Source organism: Castor canadensis, chromosome 10, assembly GCF_047511655.1.
Source record: "Castor canadensis chromosome 10, mCasCan1.hap1v2, whole genome shotgun sequence".
Lineage (NCBI taxonomy): Eukaryota > Metazoa > Chordata > Mammalia > Rodentia > Castoridae > Castor > Castor canadensis.
This window is the reverse complement of record NC_133395.1, coordinates 141,748,127-141,772,991: the sequence shown is the minus strand read 5'-3', so window position 1 is coordinate 141,772,991 and position 24,865 is coordinate 141,748,127. Positions and strand designations below refer to the sequence as shown.

Here is a 24,865-nt window from a genome sequence, read left to right as displayed (position 1 = left end):
TCCTGCTTTCTCAGGACCTGTTATTTGAATAATTTTTTTTAAGCCCATAGGAGATTTCTGGTTTCCAACAGTCTCTAGAGAGAAAAAGAACTATATGGTACTGAAACTGCAGCTATTTTTCTGAGATAAGGAGATAAACCAATGAATGAGCATCTAGTTGGCCTCAGAACTATAGTGAATGTGTCAGTCTTGAATATGTGTGTTAATTCCTTGGTTTGAATGATACCTCTACCCCTGGCAAACAAGTGGCCTTGGGCAAACTTTGTAATCTTTCCTGGGTCTCACTTTCTTATTGAAACTAGGGTTTCAATTTAAAAACCAAGATGTCTCCCTGTTTCAACGTGCTATATTCTCATTTTCCAAAGCCAATTCCCAGCTGGGAGAATCCCCAAGTTCTTCGGATCCAATTTGCTCAACTGTGGTATTATTTAATGCTAGCACTCATACTCTGCATTACAGCCACTTATCCGATTGTGCCCACCCTAGCAGCTGCACGCTAGGGATTGTCCACTGTCCTTATAGCACTCTTAGTCCCTCCCAGGGAGTCAAAGGTACAGGTGGATTCACCTATTACACCAGTGTTTATTAAACAAGGGGTTCACAGCAGATACTTTGCTAGGCTTAGAAGCTGGGACTTAGTGGGCATCTCTCCATCTCAGAGGAGACACTTCTGAGAACATGGATTGCTTATCTGACCCTGGGGAGATCCTGGATGCCAGCCTCTGTGGTGTCCGCTATTCCTGGGGAGACAACAACGCCAGTGAAGCCTCCATGGTCCATGTACTGATGGATTTGCTAAAGAGTGCTGTGGGAAACAACACTTGTGACATCCTCCCAGTCTCACCTGGGATCTCATTTGTGTCTTGCTCCCAAATCCACCTGCTGGAAGGCCAGGCCTGCAATATCTGCCTCCCTGACTGTGGGAAGTGTCTGCTGAATTGTGCTCAAGTTGGGAGCAGTTTTCACCTTGGAGACAGGAGCGACTGGGAACACTTCTTGAACTAATGAACATTTTTTGGGGGAGGGGCAGTACTGGAGTTTAAACCCGGGCCTCCTCCTTGCTAGGCAGCCGCTCTACCACTTGAGCTACACCCCCAGCTAGACATTTCTTATAAACAAATCTCTGCTGAGGTCTGGCTATGGGAAGCAAGCTGGAACTTCAGATTGGAGATAAAGAAGAAATACCAACTCAGTCGTCACCTGGACAGTACCAGGGAGGTGGGTTTCTCTTTCCTTGAAGAGCTTCATGGAAATGGCTCTGGCCAGAGTCCCACAGGCTGAGGCCAGAGGTGACCTCTGCCCACACAGGAGGTCTCAGATGACCCGGTGTTTTATTTGTAGCTGTTTTTGTACAGAATCCAAAAAACCTCTGGACACTGATCTCATCTCTGTGGTATAGAAAGTAATAAGTAGGAACAAAAGAGCTGCATTCTCTGAAGAGTTTACGTGACAATATGGGAATTCCTGGTTTCTCCAAACCATCAGATGTGACCCCTCATCATTTTAAAGAGCTGGGGTTCTGGGGTATTAGGCTCTCATTCCTGGCCTGACACTTAATTGCTCTGTGACCTTGACCAAGTTCCTTTCCTTCTCTGAGTCTCAGCTTCTTTCATGCATAAAATAAGCGTGGGGTGGACCAGATCATTTCTAAGGATTCTCACAGTTCCAGCAAACCACATCTCATTCTGGATGCTACTGCTGGTTTTGGCTTTGGGGACACATGGGATAGCCCATGCAACCCAGCCTTGAAGAAAAGGCTTAATTGGCCCATAGGATTTCAGCATTTCCCTTAAAAAGCACCACTGCAACCAACAAGCACTGAGCATGTACTGTGTGAAGCTATTTCATTAACTACCTCTTCATAACCAGGTCGTAAGAGTCATCACTGTCTGCATACTGCAGATGACAGTGCACCTGCCCAGAACATGGGCTGTGTGGTCACAAGGCTTGGATTTTATCCCAGTTGTTTGCCTCCTACCAGAGGGTCCTTGAGCAAGTTACCTAACCCCTCCAAGCCTCAGCTTCCTTATCTGTGAAATGGGGATACTGAGCTCTGGTCTCACAGGGTTGTTCCAAATCCTGAGTGGAGGACTGGAGGTGTGGCTCAAGTGGTAGAGCCCCAGCCTAGCAAGCACAAAGTCCTGAGTTCAAACCCCACGTCCGCAAAAACAAACAAACAAGCAAAACCAAGGCCTGAGTGGAAGGAGCAGCTATATGAAGCAAAAAGGAAGCACTCAGTGAATGCTAACTCTTTTGCTTTCTACTGGATAAGAAAAGAGATGGGCAGGCAGGATGTGTGTAGGGATACCACTCACAACACCACAATATTTTATGTGTACATGAAGCAGAAGTTCTGGCATCAGCACTGAGGCACAGAGTCGCTATATAACCATGACCAGGCTGTCTAACTGCTCTTAGCCTCTGGCTCTCTGTAGGGGAGACAGGATGCACTAACGCAGATGAAAATTCCCTAGCCAAATGCCATGTGAGTAGGAATGCATAAATGTCCACTCTTTGTCTTCCCCAGAAGCCTCTCCTGAAATCCCCAAGATTGCTCCCGTCTGCCCTTCCTGGAGGTCAGCTCAAGCGTTGGAATTCTCCAGTGCTCGGGTTGGCCCATTCACCCGGCCAAATTCAGGTGGTCCCACTGTGGGACTGGACTCCCTCGTAAGGGTTGACTGGAAAGAAATTTTGCTATGGTCCATGTCCTGGACCAAAAACTCAAGGCCACATGTGCACATAGCCAATGTATCAAAGCCTGGCTCAGGTCACTCTCCTCATGGCCACACACAGACACCACCTAGCCAAGCCCACTAGCCTCTGCATCAACCCCAAGGAAGTGGTACTCATGGTGGCAATAATGGTAATACCCCCTCCAAAGCATTTTCACAATTTACCTGGGAAGCTGTGAGCTGTATTTTACTCATTTTTAGATATCCACTGAATGCTAGCATATAGCACACACAAAGAAACTACCTCTTAATTTTGTTTTTTGGTTTGTTTTTTTCAAGACAGGATCTTATATATCCCAGACTGACCCTGAACTCATGATTTTCCTGCCTCAGCCTCATAAGCACAGGGATTACAGACATAAATCACCACACCTGCCTCAGGAACCACTTCTTGAATGAATGTATTTTATCTTTATAACAAGATTTTTATTATTTATCTATTCTGACAGTACTGGGGATTGAACACAGGGCCTCACACTTGCTAAGCAGGCACTCTACCACTTGAGCCATTCCACCAGCCCTGTAACAAGACTTTAAAAATCACCATTTACTCAGCACTTGCTATTAGTTACACATACTGTTCAGCACTCAGCACAAATCCTTGCCCTTCACTCTCACAGCCGCCCTATGCAGCAAGTGCACTTATCCATCTCACTTCACAGAAGGAGAAGTTGAGACCTGCAGAAGCTAACTGATGTCTCCAAGGTCATGGCTAGTGCATGGTGTTCCTGGGTTTTGAATCCTAATTGCAGACCATGTTCTTAATCCCTCTAGCCATTTTCTTCTTTAGCCAGAAGAGGCAGTAAGGAGAGGGTTGGGGAACAGCCTGGATACAGTCAGAAGGTTATCAATCAATAATGTAACAGTTTCCTATTTGGAAACAAAGAAGAAAAATTCTATTGTCTTTATGATACAACTTAGAGAAGGCAGAAGATCAGCAAAATCACCATGGCTGAAGGGACACGAGTGTCTACTTTCCGTGATCCCCTGGGCACCTTTACAACAGTTTTTTCTTACACCCTCAGCTTCTCCACATCTCTGCTCTCCTAACTTCCCTCCCAAAGGTTGTTTTGCTTCTAATGTCACAGCAGTTTCCTCTTCATTCACCCAGCCCTGCAGAAGCTGAGGGGAACACCTTTTGCAAAAGGGCCCCAAATTGCTAAGTTCCAATTTTCTTGGAGACTTTATCTGAAGCACTTGCTCCAGTCAAGAACTTAGAACTAAATTCATGAGCCACTGCCTATCACAATCATGCAGGCAAGTAGTGACGAGGCCAAGGTGACCCAGGCATAAGAAATGCTTCATTCTCTCTTCTCCATAAGGAAAAAAATGAGTAGCAGAAAGGAGAAAAGTGATGGCACTGACACGTAACCAAAAGACCAGGAGCAACAGGGAATTGTAGGGACTGTGGCTAACCAGAACATACCTAGAAGGAGACAGCTCAGCTCAGCCACCTGCTGTCCTGTGGGTAAGTCTAGTGTGGCCAAATCTCACTCTCCAAAGGATGCTAGAATCAGATTTCTTTTTTTTCACATGAAATCTCCTGATTTATAAATGTTGGCAATCAATTCTTTTTTTTAAAGTAAAACATGTAAGCAAACTGGACTTGGCCATAACCCTCACACTTACAACCTCTGTATTGATCTTTGTGGTACACGATATGCTCACTAACCAAAGGTTCTGGTGTTCCCCTATACTTCCCAGCTTCCCTCGTGTTAGGAGAGGATGCACCTCAGGTTCTAGCCAGCAGCCTGTGAGTAGAAAAGCCACATGTAACTTCTAGGTCGAGGCAGTTAAGAGATAGTTACCTCTTCCCATTTCTCCTCCCTTAACCAGGCAGTGACTCTGGAGGCCACATGGCACAGCAAGGCTACAAGATGGGAAGCTGTTGCCCTTCTTTCCACAGACTGCAGGTAAGTGGGAAAGCCACTCTGAGGTTTGGGGACCTGTCAGTGGTGATACCAGCACATACCTGGAACCATGTTTAAATGACAAAAGAATCATTGTAGTTTAGCATGGCCCAGTTTTCAAAGCACTTAACCTCAACTTACCTTATATGACTCCTGAGTCATATAAGGGTAAGACTTTGCTACTTCAAAAACAAGGAAGCCGAAGCTCAGTGGTAAAGTGGAACAGCCCTAAAATGTGCAGCAAGTATGTGGTGCAGCCAACTCTGGGTCCTGAGTGGACCCCCAGTCCAGTGCTCCTCCTCTCTCTCAACCTAAGAGCTAGCCTTTACCACATGAACACCTCAGCACTGTCCAGGTCACCTGGGAGATTGCCAAAGGACAATTCACACCATCTCCTGTACCCCCCCAACACTTAGTTAGTTGCTCAAAGATTGACCTCTTACCTTTCCTGTGGACTTGGTTCCCTTCCAGATACAAAAGTAGCAGATGGTCCAGGCTGCCAGGAGACACAAGGCCAGCTCCCAGCGAAGGTTCCCGATGTGCTCAATCCCATCAGAGATAGCCAAGACCCGGCGCCTGTAGAGGAAGGGTGGAGAGTCATGGGGCTGGAGACAGCCCACTGTGGCCCCACCTGCAGCAAAATTGGGACTGCAGAGAAGCAGGGACGGGCCACCCATTTATGTCCCCACCCTCCATCATTTGCCAAGCATCAAACCCTGGGCTGGGCACAGGGCCTACAAGAGGACTAAAACCCAGACCCTGCCTTTGTAGACCCACTCTCTCTAGGGAAGAGATGAAAAAGATGTGTTATAGGCACAATGTGCACAGGTCCAGGGGAGATCAGCAGCACCCACTCATCCTGGGGTGACAGGGAGACTTTATTGCCATCCATAACACTCCACGTCCATAAGAGAAGACTGCATTCCTGCCCTGCTGAACTCAAGGGTGGCCACAAGGCTTGCTTTGGCCATTGTTTGGCCAACAATGCAACATGTGTCACTTCATACAGAACCTTCCAGAGCCAGGTGTAGTGGTTCTCTAGCTCTCCTTTCCACACCACTGCTGTCATTACTCAGACAAATGTTGAGATGGAACCTCTAGAAACCCAAGTTCCTCGGGGGTTACCAAGACCCCTCCTGCTGCCCTGAGTCAGAGATGGAGTATGAACAAGAAATAAATTTTGTTGCTTTAAACTACTTAGATCTCTTGGGTCACTTGTAACCGAGGCATAACCCAACCCATTCTGACTGTTCCAGGGTGGTCAGGAGAGTTTCCTGGCCTGTGATATGCAAGCCACACTTTGAGGGATGAGTGGAAATGAGCCAGGAAGAGGAGTAGAGATTGTTGGAGGTTGAGCCTAAGCTAAAGCCCGGAAGCAGAGCATGTGCATTTGGGGGACAGCAAGCTGGGACATATGAGGATTGAGGGAACAGCAGGAAGGCTAATCAGAGGAGGCACACAGGGAGCCTTGAATATCAGGCCAAGGGGTAAAACCATCCCAGAGGGCCCAGGCCACAGAAGAGTGAGGACCCCAGCCTCTGTCCTCCCTCAAAACCCATCAATTCTTTAGTGTTGACAGATGCAGACCTGGCTCCCAGAGTCCGTGCCTGGGGTTTGTGTTTCTTTAAAGTCAAACTTGCCACGCTCCATATTGTGCAGAACCATGGCACCAACACAAACCCCCTCCAAACTTGCTCCACGAACCCCATTCCGACTGCCAAACCACCCCCTGCCAGACAGTGCCAGTCGCCTTGGTGCTCTGAGAATGTCCTCTGAGAAGGGAGCTCCCATCCCACCAAGCATGAAAGCCACCCTCAGTGTCTGTCTCCCTAGGAATCTGCTGGGGCCTGATTCTGCATTAATTACCCAATGACACCAATTAGCACTGCTCGGCAGGCTCCTTCCAGCCCCAACCCCTGCTGCACAAATCGGACGGGCCCCCAATCAAAATCAGACTGTGTAAGGCCATGGAGTTACTCGAAAGGAAACCAGCTCTTGGACGCATAGCCAGGAGAAGTGGGAGCAGTGACCTCAATTTACATTTTCTAAGCACCTACTATGTGCTAGTCATGACATTAGATGCCAAGGATGAAAGGTAAGCGTGGTATGTCTCCTGCCCTCTACTGGGACAAAAATGAAGTCCAAGTTATCTGAGAAGAGAGAAGGCAGTTCTCAGTTATGACAATGACTGTGATTGATTGGCTTCTGTCTTAGCATTCTCCCTTCAGCTCATTTTAAAACTTCAAGCTGTATTAAGGCAGACCTTAAGGAGAATCTATGATTACAACAGAGCAGTATTTCTTAGAACATGGTCTTTGGAATGCTTGCCAGAAATACAAACATTACTGAGCCCCACCCCAGCCCCAATCTTTGCAGAGTGGTTTCTTAGGAGCTACATTCTGCCACACAATGCCAAGGATTTCTTTTGCACAGTAAGGTTTGAGTCCCACAGAAGTAGATCCCCTGGTATTTTTCTTGGGAGTAATTTCAGAAGTCTCCACTTGCTTCTTCTCCTTGCTCAATTCCACTCAGCCTTCAACATTTGGCTCACATATCACTTCTTCCAGGAAGCTTTCCTAGACTCCCTACAGTAGTAAAGATAGGCTGAATTCTGCTACAATAGCAAGTACCACCCCAGAGATCTCAGCTCTGTAAAGCAACGAAGTTTCTTTCCTACATTACATGGATCCTTTGAGAAGTTGCCACAGAGATGGGCTTTATCTCCAGAAATACTATCGCTCCCAAAATTCTGCATGGAATTTCAGGGTGCCCACAACCCCTTTTGTCCTCAGATTAGGAACCTGGCAGCTGACATATACATACTGCCTTACAAATGGCTACCCAAATTCTCTTCCAGGACAGTCCATCAGTTGGTGAGTGAGAAGGGCTATTCCAGAGAAAGATGGGCACTCAGTCTCTACAGATGGAAATGACTTGGTGTGCTGTGCACAGTCCATTCTAGACTTGGAATTTGTTATGAAAGAAACACACAGGCTAGGAGGGGTACATGCACACACAAACACATGCATGCCTTCTTGTAAATGGAGTTGTTTGCTGCACCAGAGACCTGAAAACTGAAAACACACAGGGACAGAGGGAAAAAGAAAAGGGTAGACCTGCCAGGAGCGAGCTGGTTTCACTCTGCTCTCTTCACATTTTGGATGCTGCAAACTTCTGAGTGGTGTAGGCTGCTCTAGCGCCCTCTTGCTTAATTGAACAATCTTATTCCCAGAATGGGAAGCAGAGTACTAAAAGCCATGAAAGATGAATAGCTCTTTTGTTCCACCAGACACTATTTGAAAACATCCTCGAACTATTTTGTTTTGATTTTACCAACGCTGTCACTAGGAATGGACCTTCAGTTTCTGGAGAAAGGCACGGTGGCGGGGGCGCGGCGGGTGTTTGGCGAACAGGTTCTCAGCTTGCCAGGCTGTGGGTTGTTTTGAAACCCACAAGGTCAGCCTTTGAGGGAGTAGGGGCTGGGGCACTCCACTCGACAGACTTAGGGAAGGCAAAGCTCTTCCTGGGAAAAAGCTTTCTTAATGGCCCTCCCCCCAAAGCACTGGGATAGAAGAAAGATCTGAATAAGGAAGAGCTTGCTGCCAACACGCTGGCCAGCAAGGGCCCAGGAACAGACACTGCTGGGTGGGGACTGGGGATGCTGAGCCCTAGCTGGGGCTCCTCAAGGGGATGCAGGTACACAAGATGTACTTATTGTGTACTTACTATGTGCCAGGCATTATAGCAGATTCTTCATAAAGCACTTTGCTCAGGTCACAGTAGCATATTTCTGGAGACTTCCACCCTGAGGCTGAATCCCAGTGCTCAAGAGGTATAGTGCCCAAGCATCTTCAGTCCTTGGCACATGGAGATGAGCTGGGCTCAAATCCCAGCTCTGCTCCTTGCCAGCTGCTCCACCTTGGGTAAGTGACATCACCTGTCTGGGCCTCAGCTTCCTCGTCTGTAAAATGGGAATTATGGTACCTACCTTCAATGACAGTACAAATACGGGAAAGAGTCTAACCCTCCCTGTGATCCCCGAGGTCGGTACAATCACTATCAACATTTCAAGAATGGGGAAACTGAGGTGCAGACAGGTCAAGAAATCTGTTTAGAGTCATATGATCAAGGACAGGTATTGGATGGGAGTCTAGGGGTCCTTGCTCTAGAGCTTACACTTTCAGCCTCAGTGCTAGTCCCCAGGTTCCTCCATAGCTTGAAACTACCCACTGCTTTCCTTCCTTCTTCACCAACTAAAGGGATGGTAACACACAGCCCAGAACTATCTTGCAGGTAAAAGGAGTACATAGCATCTGTCATTAATTCATGAATTACTTTATTTAAGACATATTTATTAAAGTGCAATCAGTGTAGCATGTGCTTGCCTAGCCTGGAGGTCCTTAAAGAGTTCCTGACCTTATGGGAAAGGCAGACAAGAAAACAGAGCATAGTGTAGAGAGGTAAGGGAACTGAAGCCCTGAGACACAGAGGGGATCCTCACTGGGGATCAGGGCCAGTTTTGGAAAGTGCAGGGTGGGGATAAGTGTCCTGAAATATAGAAGGAAAATTAGCGGAGAAGATGAGGGGAATTAGGGGTAGAAAGTTCACCCAGGGCAAAAACTGTGGAGGCTGAAAAACGATTGGTGTGTCTGGTTAGCACAGCCAAGCTGGGAGAGAAGTGAAGGGGGGTGAGTCTTGCAGAGGGGCCAGGGCTGGGTTCACATCCTGAAGGTGGTGACAGCTTAAAAAAAGCCTAAACAGGAACAAGACCCCATCAGACGAGGCTTCAGGAATACTTCCTTGGCTGCAGCAGGAAGAATGGTCAGTAACAGTAGGATGGACAGGGTGCCCTGTACAGAGGATTTTGCCTTAGTTTGGGCAACAAAAAGAAAGGGTCTAGACCAAGGTAGAGGAATGGCAGTAGCAGGGAATGGCCAGTTGTGAAAGTAGAAAAGACAGAGGGTAACCACCTGGGGAAGAGGAGAACTTGCTGACTCTCATGGACATGTCACAGACCCTTGGACAGATGAGGTCACCAGCATAGCAAGAGTGGAGTGGCAACCAAGGCAGAGGAGAAAATGATGGATGGCTACTCATTCCCGAAGACAAGATGGTTGGAGGTACAGGTGGTGGGACATGCAGCTAGCTGAAATGCCCTGAGACTTCAGGGTCTCTGGATACCAAGCTTGGAAGATAAAGGCAGGGAGGGTGTTCACATCTGAACCCTGGCCTTCGGGATGTCTTGGGAGAGTTGGAGAAGGGAAGAGACAGGGCCTCCAACCAAGCCACCAGGACCCTGACATCTCAACGGTGCAGAGAGGAAGAGAGGAGCCCTGGAAGGAGGCAGAGAAGGAGTGGGCAGAGGCAAAGACAGAAGAAAGGGTGCCCCAAAGGGAAACAGATCTTGGGGCAAGTGCCCTGCCAACCATCAGGGCACAGCCTGGTGAAACAGGAGGTAGGTGAGGCAGGACAGCTTCCTGTTTGGTGGGATAGTTTTAGTGGGGAGTGTGTTAAGACCCTAAGAGAGATGGATCTCTTAGAAAATCTAGCTCTGTCCTCTTAGAGAGGGGTGAAGGTGGCTAAAGAGACAGCAGGGCGCAAGAGCTGTGGGAACCATGCAGTACAGGAGACAGGGCCAGGAAGGAGGAAGGCATTTCAGACATAGGAGGGAAGGGGTGAAGGTCCTCAGAAAGCCACAGGCAAAGAATCCACAAGTGGAAGTATCATAGGAGCCAAGTAGGCAGACATCCCTTCCATATGGCCAGGAGAGAAGGAATGGGAGAAACCAAGAGGTGAGCTTCATAGCATACCTCGCACTTCTTTCCTAAGAGACAGAGGAAGGAGCTAGCAGTGAAAGTGGCTACGGCAAGTGCTGCACGAAAGCTTCCTAGCTCACTTCATTCCATCCCCACTGCAAATAAACACTGCCAGGGAATTATACCCCTTGGTATCTCTGGGACATTGGATCCAGGGCGCCTGCAGATACCAAAGTCCTTACGTAACACGGAGTAGTATTTGCACAGGAACTACCTGCAACCTCCCATTCACTTTAAATCACCCCGTATGATTTATAGCGCTTAACATAATGAAAATGCTGTGAACTCTGTCGTTTAGGGAATAATGACAATGGGGAAAAAGTTTGCACACATGCAATACTTTCTTAAATATTTTCAATCTGTGCTTGGTTGAATCCTAGGATTCTGAATCTGAAGACATGGAAGGTCAATTTTCTCTTCTGTTTCACAAATGGCAAAACTGAGGCCCAAGGTGGTGAAGCAAATTTTCCAAGTTGGAATTTGGAATCAAGTTCTTCTGATGTTAATCCTCCCTGCTTCCCTGCCTTGCCAAACACCCAACAAGAGGGTGGGAGGGAGGATGGGATGAAGGGTTTCTCAAGCTTTGGATTTCTGGTATCTTCTGTCTCTGAGTATCTAAGAGAAGCAGTTAGAATCCCAAACTGGTTCCTACAACCTCCCCTCCTTTCCCTCTCCATGTCTCATGTACATAGAGGGGCTGGCTCTAGAGAGAATGAAAGGCGGCTCTGACCAGAGACAGCAGAGCTGGAGACCAGCCGGGAAAGGCACTGCAGGAACAGCTCCCAGTGCAGCCTGGGAGGCCTCATCTTCATGTTCTGCACAGAGCCTGCAAACAGATTACCTTTCTTTAACCTGCCATGGGGAAAAGTGCTGCCAGGGATGTAGAGACAGCTCTAAAGACTGGCACAGAGGGAGTAAGCTATAAATAGTCATACTGGACTCCCAAAGCAACAACTCCAACAACAAAAAAAGGCCCATTACCAAAACAAGCATGCTTTTCCTGCCCCACCAAAGGATCACGGGCTGCCAATTTGGGGTTCTGCTCACTCTTTGAGGGGAGCAAAGAAGTGTAGTCCCCTAATTTCTCATGTGCATGGGGGGACTCCTACAGTGTCCATAGCAGAAGGACTGAAACCAATCTGGGATTAGAGCGAGACCTCTCCTCAGCATGAGTTTCAGGCCTTTGTATCATGCATTATTCCATAGATATTTGCTGGGTGCCAACTATAAGGTGAGCATTCTGAGAACCACAGCTATAGTGATTAATCAGCAGACCACCTGGCCCTCTGGGAGATTACTATTTAGGCCCATATAAAGACAATAGGGATATGCCAGGCATGGTATCATGAAGCTGTAATTTCAGCACTCAGGAGGCAAAGGCAGGAGGACCACAAGTTCAAGACCAGCCTAGGCTACATAGCAAGACCCTGTATCAAAATATTCAAAAAAAGATAACAAGGCCTATGACCGCTTGCATTTCCCACATGCCCACCCTAGGCCAAGCATATAATTTCATTTAACCTTTGCGCATCTTCTGAGGAGAGGGCAATTATGCTTTCTATTTCACACATGGGGAAACTGTGGCTGGAGGAGATGACATGTCCAGGAAGGCAGAAGTAGAGCTCAGAACCATTCCCTTGTCTTGGGGCAGATGGACCCTGAGACACAAAAGCAAAACCAGGTACATTAATTGGCCTGAGGAATCTGGGGCTACTTCTCCAATTTCTTCTCTCCCAGCATATCTTCTCCTCAGCCACACATCAATCCCCATCCATTTCTAGCACTTCTCCACTTTCCAGCATTTGCACCTGAAAGTTCCCTCAACAGGGAATGTCCTTCTCATGTCTTCCAGGCTGTCAACATTCTATACAGCTCAAACAGCGTAAAGCCTCGCCAAATGTCTCCTTGATCGCACCCATAAAAGTAGGGCCATCCAAATGTGGAATGGCAGAGAATAATTCTTTACATTGTGCAAGTATAGTTTCTATTCCAAACATTCAGCTCCATCCTTGCAGTGTGAAAATGAATGGCTTTCTTACAAAAAAACTATTTATAAAGGCACATAGCAAATGGGATTTGGCCAGTCATTTGCTGACCCTGTTCTAGGCTAATGTTCCCCAAAGGAGACTGATCCCTCAAGACACCAAGTTCTCAGCTGACACTGGATGCTCAATTGGGAAAACACTGCATACTGCAGACTTCCTTAGGGATTCTCAGTGCTTCTTAAACATCAAAGGCTCCCAGAAGAATCCTGAAATAGACACGTGGATAACTTTGTCTATCGGTAGAAATATAAAGTAGTTCAGGCACTTTAGAAAACAGTTTGGCATTGTTGTAACAAGTTAGACACAAAATCTAGCAGTTTCACTTCTGGGTATATGTTTAAACAAAAATATGTGCATTAATTAATGGTCATAACAATTTTTTTCCTATAGTCCAATGTGGAAACCACCCAAATGTCCATCAACTAATGAGCAGATAACAAATGTGATAGATCCAATGAATAAAGTACAGGTTGAGGATCCCTAATCCAAAATCCAAAATGCTCCAAAATCTAGGGCCTTTTGTATGTCAACATGGCAGTATAAGTGAAGAATTCTACCTGAACTTATATATTGAATCACAGTAAAAATCACAGACACACTGAGAGTATTGTATAAAATTACCTTTCACACTACAGGTATAAGGTGTATATGAAACATAAATGAGTTTCATGTTTAGACTTGGGTTTCATCTCCATAATACCCCCATTATGTGTGTGAAAATATTCAAAAGTCTGGAAATATCCTAAATCCAAAATACTTCTGGTCTCCAGCATTGCAGGTGAGGGACACTCAAGCTGTACTAATTTATGCCATCCATAGGTTTCATGGATGAACATTGAAACTGCTATGCTTCTTTCTTGTGAAAGAAGCCAATCACAAGAGACCTAAATTGTATGATTCCATTTATATACTGTGTCTAGACTAGGCAAATCCACAGACACAGAAAGCAAATGAGCAGCTGCTTAGAAACGGGGATGGAGATGAGCTGCAAATGGGCACAAGAGATCTCTCCCAGGTGATTGAAATATTCCAAGCCTATATTCCAATAGCTTCACCCTGGGTAAATTTGCTCAAAATGACTGATCCGTACACTAAAAGGGGTATGTTTTATGGTGTGTAAGTTATACTGCCATAAAACTACTGAAGAGTTGTTCAGAAGGAAGCACCTTCCCAGGATGCTTCAGCTTTTTCACAGTAACATTGTGGTCCCTTGTAGCCTGAGTTACCTGTGGTCAGAAATGTCCAAAAACATTAAATGCATGTCATTCTGAGTGGCATGATGAAATCCTGCACAGACCTGCTCCATCCTGCCCAACTCATGAATCATTCCTTTGTCCTGTGTATCCACACTGTATATGCTAGCTACCTGTTTGTCACTTAGTAGTCACCCAGTTATCAAATCTACTGTTCCAGTGTCTCAGAGCTGTGTTCCAGTAACCCTTATTTTAGTCAACAATGGTGCAAGAGTAGTAATTTTAGTAACAGAAATTTTATCATGGTATGTTACTATTAGTAATTATTTATAAACTCTTATTGTACCTAATTTATGAATTAAACTTTATCATAGGCATGGATGTATAGGAGAAAAACAGTAAATACAGGATTCTGTACTGTCTGTGGTTTTGGGCATCACCTGGAGTCCTGGAGTGTATCCTCTGAGGAACAAAGGTGTGGGGTGCTATATTTTATAACACTGCATACAACGCATACTTTGGGACAGAGCATCCAGCACTTTTGTGTGTTATCTTGTTTCACAGCCATAGCTCAGCAGAAACCCAGGCTCCACATGGATACTTACTTTGCCCATAATCACAAAACTTGTGGTAGCAGAGTCTGGCCTTGATCCCCAGTCTCCCAAACTCAAGTTCAGTGCCTGTTCTGACACTCCATGGCTATAGGGTAAGACCCAGGGAAGCAGGAGGGAGGGAGAGAAGGAAAGCAAGTCTAGAGGTGGAGACTACTAAGAGCAGCAGGGAAAGGCCCCCAAAACTTGTGTCTCTCTGGACAAGTGGGCCAAAGTGCACCAGGCAGAGGAAGGCTGAGAAGCAGATTGGCTGCGCTGCTTCTGAAGACTCACTGCAGGTTCATAACACAGCCTTATCTTGTGCATTGGGCACGGGCCTTATACAGCAGAGAGGTGTAAGGTATAAGGTCACTGACCTCAGGACTGGCATCGCTGGGCCTCAGATTCCTGCCCCTCCTTCCTCCTGAGTAGGACTCAAGCAGCCCAAAGGTGCTTCCCAAGCCACCCCCACCCCCATGTGTTCCCAGGTACAGCAGCTCTGCATTAATGAGCAACCAAACCTCAGGCAGGGCCAGGCCCCCTTGTGCCCCAGTCGGCCATCTGAGTGGCTCTATGTGGAGGTCAACTGACAGTCACTGTTTGTCATGGCTGGAATTGCAGTCAGGGGATGCACAGGAGGTGGAAGTGGGGAGTGGAGTCTGCAGTAGTCACCTCCATTCTGTTCTTTAAACATCGCCTCATGCACCTGAATTATAAAGCAAAGTGCGTGTGGGCGGGTGCCAAGACTGGACTGAGAGAGCCAATATTAAGCAGAAACATCACAATGTCCACAACTAATTACTCACTGCATCTTGAAGTGCGGCATACAGATGATCCTCGACTGACGGCGGGCTTGCATCTGATAAGCCCGTCATAAGCTCAAAATACCCTAAATTAAAGAAGTACGAACTCATCTGACCTACAGAACACCCTTGCCTAGCAACACAGTACACTGTACAGGCGGCTGGTCATTCACCCTTGTGACCATGGCTTGCCCAGCATGGAGAAAGGGTCAAACTACATATTGCTAGCCGAGGATATTACTAGATTCAAATTCAAAACCCAAAGTGCAGTTCTACTGAATGCTCATCACTTTTACACCATCATAAAGTTGAAAGGCGTAAGTCAGCCATCATTATGTCGGCGTTTATAGCATTCTACTGAGGAGGAAGCTAAGGTTCAGAATTACTTGTCAAGGGCCCCACTAGGAAGTGAAAGACTTAGGTTGCCCCCAGGTCTGGGGATCCTTTCCCATCATGGATGTCTCCTACTGGCCCACTCAGCAGGAAGAGCGAAAAGCACAGGGAGTAGAGGAGTATGTGTGTGTGTGTGTGTGTGTGTGTGTGTGTGTGTGTGTGTGTGTGTGTGTGTGTGCATACTAATCTGGAGACTTTTATATCCTTTCTCATGGTTGTATTAAAAACAATCTGGAACCACTGGGCACTGGTGGTTCATGCCTGTAATCCTAGATATCAGGAGGCAGAGGTCAGGAGGATCGCAGTTTGAAGCCAGTCCTGGGCAAATAGTTCATGAGAGCCTATCTTAAAAAAAAAACATCACAGAAAAAGAGCTTGTGGAATGACTGAAGCAGTAAGGGCAACTGTCTAGCAAGTGAAAGGCCCTGAGCCTGAGTTTAAACCCCAGTACCCACCCCCCCAAAAAAATCTGGAACTGAGATGATGTGGCACTTTGGGAATAGCCATTTCTGAGTTATTCTGCTCCTAACCCTCAACTAAAGTCATTTACTCAGTAATGCTTCCTACCACGGCTAGAGGACCATAGGGCAGGCCAGAATTCACCTCTTGTCCTTATAGCAGATGAGAGTGGGACCAGCCTCATGCACCACACTCAGCTCACCTGAACGCCACGGTATTCTTTTTAAAGCAAGGTTCAAGTCATTTCCTAAAAAAGCCTCTTGAAACCCAAGGAAAACCCAACAGATGTTTGTTTTTGCCAGACATCGAGGCCTTCTGTTAAGTCATTTCTCACGAGTCTTCTCCTTCCTTCCTTCCTTTTCCTAGCAAACATGTTCCCCATTTGCTGAAAGATTCCTCCTTGCAGAGCCTCAGTACACAGCATGCAGGAGAAAGCACATGCCAGTCAGATTCTGTGTTTGCAATGAAACAGGCAGCTGACCCCATTTTAGGCACAGGTTGGAAGAGCATGGAACAGCAGAGAGTTGCAGGTGAGGATCAGAGGCCAGGTGGAAACCTGGCTCGAGCTTGGGCTCATGGTGAGATGCACCTTGAATAAGACTACCTCAGATCCCTGCATGAGATGCACACAGGGTAGAGATGCCATGCTGCTTATCCCTGAGTGGATAAATTAAAGAAAGGAACATATGCTCAGAGGGCTGTGTGCTGGGCCTGGGCACACAGTAGGTGTCTAGTTACTAAATGTGACCTCTCTTTCCCTACTTTTATGTCAGGACATAAAAGGGAACAGACAAACTGCCAGTTCAGTAAATTTCTCCTTCCTGTTATATAGTGTAAGATACTCAATGGAAAGTAACAATGCCCTCCTGACTGATTTCATATACAAATATTTTTACCCTAATGGCCAATGCACAGAAATAGCAGATCACAGCTATTTAGTACTTAACAAGGACTAGTTTCTGCTGCTGCTACTGCTGTACTAGCACTTATTTCCATTTTGTAGACAAAGACAGTGAGTGGCCGAAGGCTAAGAAGCAGAAGCAACAGGATGGAAATTCTTGCCACTGGCCCCCAGGTCCAAGTCTCTGGATACCCACACAGTATGACATACTTTTAAACAGCATTTCAGCAACTGCATATACAAGCAGTGCCTCTCCTCCCAACTGGGCTTTCAGTATGGAGGTCAGACTGCACCATCCTAAGAACATGGAGCACAGTGGGATGGGAACTCTGGACTAGGGGCCATCCCTGACGTGGATGACTTAGGGTACATAGCTTCTTGTGGGACAAGAGAGAGACCTTGTGTTCTCCCTGGGACCTCCACCCTTTAAACTTCATTGACAGTGGAGAAGTGTTTCATGCTACTTGGTGATTGGGGACCTTGTTTCATTTTAGCTTCTGGATGGAGCAGGGAGGGTCTCCAGGAAGAGGCCAGAATGGTGGACTTTGCCATGAATCCCCCCAACTTCAGTAGCTTGAAACTGAAATCCTATTCTGTGTTAGTTCTCTTCTTTTTCTTAAATGTACTTCCTACATTTTTCTACCAAATAAATTTTCAATAAAAAGACAAGAAATAAAGGTCTGCTGGAGAACCCACACTCATGAAAGGGAGCCAGTGAAAGAGGCAAGCTAAGTTTCAGCTCTCAGAAACTTATGTACTCAATAGACAGCACAGAAAGGAAAGGAAGAATACTAAAAGAACCAGGAAATACCCACAAGAAGACACTCCAAACTGTTAATGGAGTGACTGATTAGAAATTGGGGCTGAGGACATATTTATACATGACATACAATTTGTAATGAAATGTATGCCTGTTGTGATTTGGTTGCTTACAACATTTGCAATCAGTTTATATTTAACAATTAGTGTGAAAAGGCCAAAATCCTGCTTGGACAACAAAATGGCCATTTGGTTTGCTTTGGTGAATCTCCTGATCCCTGCCCTGCTGTCTTCCATTGCATTCAGGGGTCTGGGATGCTTCATTGATCAGAGAAAGCAGAAGGTCCTGTTCCAAAGAGACGAGCCCCGCCCCTCTGTCCTGGAGCAGCACAGGGAGCCAGAGTCAGCAGAGACCAGGGCTGCCCTGGGGTGGTGGGAGGCAAGGACAACCTGGCTTTGGGGTATGGGTCCATGAGCTGGGGAAATCCCCCAGCATCTTCAAGATTATATTTGGTTAATGGTAAAATGGAAATTTTTCTTTTGCCCACCTCAGAGGGCTTATTTAAGAATGAAATGAGCTAACATTGACAAAAATTTGATAAACATGCAAAAAAAGATTAGTGAGGTGAAACCCAGGCTGTAAATGGAATCCGTCACACAAACGAGAGGGGTCATTACAATAAATGATAGCTTATTCAGTAATTCCATGGGTCTTGTTTTTATTATGAAATAACCAAGCTCCTAACAGTTACTCCTTAAAATTCAAATATGGCAAGAGTACTAAGCCAACAAACAGACTCTCTTGCTATCCCCTCCCTTATGCGAAATCCCACTCCTGAGTGATGTGCAAATAGTGCTGTGTGTATCCTTCCAGATATGTTCGATGGGTCAAAGGGCACATAATTTTATAAATTATGGACTGACTATCCCTAATCTAAATATATGAAGTCTGAAATGCTCCAAAATCCAAACCTTTTGAGTACTGCCATGACATCCATGACCTCATGTGACAGGTTGCAGTCAAAACACAGGCACTCTAAAAGCACTGTAAAAAATAACCTCAAGCAGATTGAATAAGGTGTATATAAAACATACATGAATTTTGTGTTTAGACTTTGGTCCCATTCCCAAGATACCTTATTATGGATATGCAAATACTCCAAAATCCAAAAATCCAATATTCTGGCGTCCAGTATTTCAGATAAGGAATATTCAAACCTCACGTACAGCATTCTACACTTCGCTCTTTCTTTTCCCCTTATTTTATTTTTAGGTATCTTTCCATATCAACATGTTTTCTGCCTCATTCTTTTATTTGAAGTTGTTGCATGCTTTGGCTAATGGTCACATACCATACTGAAGGTTGGTTTACATGTGACCTTTGTCTTTTTTGTACCTACACAAGCAGTGCTGCAATGGACATGCTCAGGCTATACATAACTAGTGAGGTAGTGCCCCAGAACAAACTTTCACAGTGGGATTTTGGAGATGGAGAAATGTGTAGCCCAAGAGCTGACGGTTATTGTACAACTGGCTTCTGCTTCTGTCTAGAAATAAAACCCGAGTCCAGGCAAATGTGGAGCCTCTGTGTGCCTCCCTCTCGAGAGGCCCAGCTGGGATGTATGTGGTCAGAAGACCTCTTAGAGCAAATGGGAGGTGGGGAGTATTAATAAATCAGAGGACAGTCCGTGATTTGCCTCAGGGTACAGCATAGTCAAGCAGAATGAACCACCGTCCTCTAAGACGGCCTCTGCTCCTGCTTTCTCCAATAGCTGAGGCTACCCCAGCACCCTCAGCCTGCCTCTCCCCAGTTCAAGGTCCCACACCTGGGCCACACCAAGTTTCTCCATTTGGCAACCTAGGGGCTCTAGCTTACTCCCAGACCTGATCATGCACTCCATAGCTACACACCTTTTGAGGGCATCTCACAGGATCATCTCAGATCCTTCAGAAAGGCCCTGTATCCTTTAAGCTCCGTTCCAAACATGCAAATATCCTCTGACTGTGGGGTCACTGTCCCTTACTCCCCCTTGGCCTTGTAGCTCTCTCTCTGAGGTTCCCACTCAAATGTCACCACCTTGGAGAGGCCCCCTGATCCCCTAGATACTCTCTAGTCCCTTACACAATTGTCATTTTCTTTTGTGGACTGATCTCAACCTAATGTGAAACTTTCTGCTCAGTTGGTTGTGCCATCAGTCCCACCAGGGTGAGTCTTTGTTTTGTTCATGCTGCATCCTGGAACCTACATGGATACCCGATGTACACTAGGTCCTCATGAAAGACCATGCTTTGGGCATATGCTCCAAGACCATCAGTGGGTGCCTGAACCACAGACAATACTGAACCCTACATGTACTATGTTTTTTCCTACACTTGTCTATGATAATGTCAAGAATTTTTACCTTTTGACTTAAAGCACTTCCTGGCTTCTCTTTAGTATACTGAAAATTCCAGCATCACTTTCTTGTACTTTGGGCCATTATTAACTTAAACAAGAGTCACTAGCACACAAGCACTATGATCCCACCACATTTGCTCTGTTAATCAAGACAGCAACTAAGTGACTGACAAGCGAGTAGCATCCTGGTGGGATGGAGTAGGATGTTTCATGTAATGTAAAACTTACAAATCGTTAACTTTGGAAGTTTCCATTTAATATTTTCAACTGCAGTTGACCCCCCAGATAACAAGGAACTACTGTAACTGAACAGATGCTCTGGCCCTTGCTTCTATCCTCAGCAAAGCCCTCCTCCCCCATCCTCCAGGCTCCAGATGCCTAAGCAACGCCAGTTAAATCTGCAAGTCTCAACACATGACTTCAGGTCCATCTACACGGACCAACCTAAGCCACTTCCTCCACCCACTACGCCACTCACTCGCTCCACGAAAAGCACATGAACTTCTTTTTACCTTTCAAGACCCAGCTTAATAATCACCGTCTCCACAAAGCTTTTACCGATAGCCAGATCTGGCCTTCCTCATTTTGGCTCTGTACCAGCATTCTACAGATATGTCTTGTCTTGTGTTTTAAAAACTTTCTTTTTCCCCTTCCCAGCTTCTCCTGCTAGGCTGTGTGCTTCTTCAGGGAAGAACAATGTCCTTCTCATCTCTTGGGATACAGTTGAGTTTTCCAGAACTTAGGAGATGCTCACAAAGTTTCAAAAGAATAGCAAGTGAAGGAAATGCACTAAGAAAGTCCTCTGTTCACTGTGAGGGACTATCTGATGAGCCTTTTCTAAAGAATGCAAGGGGAAAAAAAGCATCCATGTAGTCTTTCAAAGACTGGAGCGAGTCTTCTTTGTAAAAATAGCTATCATTTATTGGGCACTTTCCACATGCTTCATATACATCGTCTCATTTGAGGCTCTAGACCAACCCTAAGAGGTAGGTACATATGTCCCCCTTTTAGAGGAGCAAAGATCCTCTGAAAGGAGGAAGCTATGTAACTTTCCAGGGACACGCATCTGGCAGGTGGAGACAGTGTCTTAAATTGGGCTTCAAAACCTGTCCACCCTTATCTACACTGTCACATGCAGAATGATGGGGTGGGATGGGGGTAGGTAATCTAAATTAGTGGAATAAGATGGTGATGCACAGACCAAGTGTGTAGCTCAAACCTGTATTCCCAGTGACTCAGGAGGCAGAGATCAGGAGGATCATGATTTGAGGCCAGGCATAAAAAAGTTCGTGAGACAACCCCCCTCCAACTCAGCCAATGGCTGGGTGTGGTGGTGTGCACTTGTTATCTCTGCTATCAAATGAAGCACAAATAGGAGGATTTCAGTCCAGGCTAGCTACCTCAAAAATAACCAAAACAAAAATGGCTGGCAGAATGACTCAAATGGTAGAACACCTGCCTCAAGCAAGAGTGAGGCTCTGAGTTCAATACTCACTACTGCCAAAAAAAAAAAAAATGGTGTCACACACAGTTTTGACCTAGGGAAAGGGTCTGGAGGGCTCTTCTGACCCTGAAGGAGGAGGCGCAGTCTGTGTATAGGCTGACTCTGCACAGGTCTTGGCAGCTTAGCCCAGCTGTGAATCTGCACCTGCAGAGATGGAGAGCTGGGACACTGTCTCAAGTAATAGAAACTAACCCATGTACCAATTTATAATCCATCAAAATTCTCAGAACATGTTACATTACTTGTCACAGCCACCCAGAGAGGGTGGTAAGGCAGGAAACAGGCTTAATTACATTATGGTTTGGATCTTAAATATCTCCCAAAGGCTCATATACTAAAAGCTTAATACCCAGACCATAGTGCTACTGGAAGAGAACAGAACCTTTAAGAGGCAGGGCCTAGTGGGAGGAAGTTGTCACTGGGGTTGTGCTCTTGAAGGGAATATTGGGATCCCAGCCTCTTCCTTTCTCTCTCTGCTTCTTGACTACCATGAGGTGAGCAGCTTCCTCTGCCATGTTCTCCCATTATGATGTCTGTGCCACCACAGGACCAAAACAACAGAGCCAAGTAACCATGGACTGACTGGCTCAGAAACCATGAGCCAGAGTAAGCCTTTCCTGTAAGTTTTTTCTATCAGGTATTTTGTCACAATGACAGAAAGGTGACTATACAATCCCTATTTCACAAGTGGGTGAACCAATCACAAACATTCTAATAATGCATGCAAACTTTTACAAACAGCTGTGGCTGCAAGAGAGGTGTCATCATCACCATGATTATTGGGTGGTGTTATCCATTTCCAATTTACAGAGGACACTGAACTCCAGCAGTCAGAAAACATTCATTCATTCTTCCATTTATTACTCTGAGCTGTGCTGGCAAAATAGTGTACAAGCCAGACACAGTCCTTGCCACTATGGAGGTTAAATTATAACAAGTTGGAATTAAGTTAACTAAGATACAAGGATTTTGGATAAGAATTATGCACACAGGCCAGGTGCTGGTGACTCATACCTATAATCCTTGCTACTTGGGAGGATCGTGGTTTGAGGTCAGTCGGGGTAGAGGATCCATGAGACTCTCATGTCAACCAATAGCTGGGCACAGTGGTACATGCCTGTCATCCCAAGCTGTGCATGAGGCTGAGATCTGGAGGATAGTGGTGCTAGGCAAAAAAGTTTGTGAGACCCCCATCTCAATGGGAAAAAGCTAGGTGTGGTGGCATGCACCTGTCATCCCAGAAATGGTAGGAAGCACAAAATAGGAGGATCACACGCAGGATGGCCTGGAGAAAAGTGAGACCCTGTCTCTAAAAGAACCACAGCAAAAAAGGACTGAAGCTGTAGCTCAAGCAGTACAGTACCTGCCTCTCAAGAATGAAGCCCTGGATTTTTCTGAAATAGCATCTGATTAAGACTCAGTGATAACAAGGAAGCAGACACACAGGACCTGATAAGGGCTCTTCTAGATGAGAGGAACAGTAAAAGCCAAAAGACTGACCCCGTGAATAACCCAGGACATGCAAAGGGCAGAAAGGAGGCAAGTGAGGAGGACAATAGACAGAATCCAAGAGGGAGGCAGAAAGAACCAGTTCTCACTCCAAATTTCATGTTCAAAGAAAATCAATTCAATGTCCACATGACTTTGAAAACAAACAAAAACAAAAATCTCCTCCAGTGAAGATAATCCAGAAAGAGGACGCCTCATTATTCCAAATAATGAAATAGAACTGAATACCCTGAAAGCTTAATTCAGTTCCAGCACACAATATGTGCTCAACTCATGTTCTTTGAATGAACGCTGTGACTTTGATTGAATCAAGTGACTTTGATTGTACACACAGCGAGTAAGGGCTGCTCACAAAACCCTAGACCTATAGGACATGAGGGCTTGATAAAGAGAAGTGGAGAAAAGTAAAGGTCCCATCAGATGTCACAAAACTAGTTATATGCTTAACAGCACTCAATTACACTGGAGGACACAGGCTCAAAATTTAGAACTACAGACACGTGTAGATGAATGCATGGATTCCAATGCATAATAGGTTGCTAAGGGAAACCAGGACAGCTTGATTTCAACATGTGACATTAGGAAGACAAGCTTCCTGGGCCTCATAAGCCCCTGCCAGAGGCAGAACCCAGGATTGACGGAGGGCCTGAGCTTGTCTCATCAGCTAAGCCGGTAATTTCAATCACATCCTGGAAAGGAAAATGAAATATTAAGATGGGAAGTGGGTTGGGTCAGGATCCCATTGCAAGTTCAATCACAGGCAGGAAAGTATCACCTTGTTACTGTTTTATGAATCTGTGGATTTGCCTTGCTTTTGCTTCTAGACATTAGAATGTCATTTTTCACCTCTGACTGCCCTGAATATGCACAGTATCTTTCTTGTACCAAGAGGCAGACATTTTTTGGAATGAATGAATGAGCAGTAACCAAGGTCTCTACTTTCACCAAGCAATGTGTCCCTGAATGAGGTTCCTGTATGTGTGGCAGTGTGGGGATAACAGGAGTCCCCTGAAGATGTGAACAAAAGTGGAGAATCGGTGAACCAACCATGCAAGCAAACAGCAAAGAAAAGTGAAGAAATGTCTCTGAGAAAATTGATCCAATACTTGAAGGGCTGCTGCATGGAAAAAGAATTGCAGATGCTCTATCCAAAGCCCCAGGAGTAAACTCTCAACTGAATTTAAGGAAGAAATTCTTCCTAGCCAAGTGCTCTCCAGACTGTCTTTAGTGAAATGCTAGCATTGGAACAGGGTGGTGGTGGTAGTGAAATGTCTTGGGAAGATGCCATTTTATTCTAAAAGAAGACAAGTTTGGGAATTTGGGTTAATCAAAGGCACATGAATGTCCTCAAACTTCTGTGGATCAAGAGATTTTCACAAGATGCTATGAACATCTATACAGTCTCTGCATTTCAAGCTCATCTGTGGGGTAAAGACGACCTGGAGCTATCTGACAAAAGCATCTTAGGAGAGGTTGAGTGTCCACCAGTATTTAAGAATTCAACACTACATAGATAACACAAATGAAATCTCAATAGAAAGCCAGAGTAATGTTCATTTTTATCATCTGGAATAACCAAGTAGCTGGCAAAAATGTCCTTACACATGAAGATGTAGACAAGTTGTCTCTTCTCGCCACTTGGTGATTAAACAAGTGGGTGATAGGATATTACAAAGGGATCCCAGAAGTAATCAATGCTGTTGAGTGGGAAGCTTAATGACAACCCACTTGACTTTTCTCACATAGTATTTTCTAGAACGTATTGCCTGCCTGCCTTCCTCATCTATCAATTCATCCAATTCTTTGAGGACCTACCATTGCCTGGCAGCTGAATAAAATCAGACAAATGACTG

General features: G+C 45.7%; 1 protein-coding gene across 3 annotated transcripts in view; it reads right to left on the bottom strand.

The window, feature by feature from the left end:
- Slc6a11 (solute carrier family 6 member 11) overlaps positions 1 to 24,865 on the bottom strand; it is a 117,195-nt gene that overhangs the window by 82,216 nt on the left and 10,114 nt on the right. For all 3 annotated transcript variants that reach the window (XM_074044426.1, XM_074044423.1, XM_074044425.1), the window contains exon 5: positions 5,086 to 5,218. In XM_074044426.1, the coding sequence (XP_073900527.1) occupies positions 5,086 to 5,218 (133 nt within the window). The remainder of the gene's footprint in view (positions 1 to 5,085; positions 5,219 to 24,865) is intronic.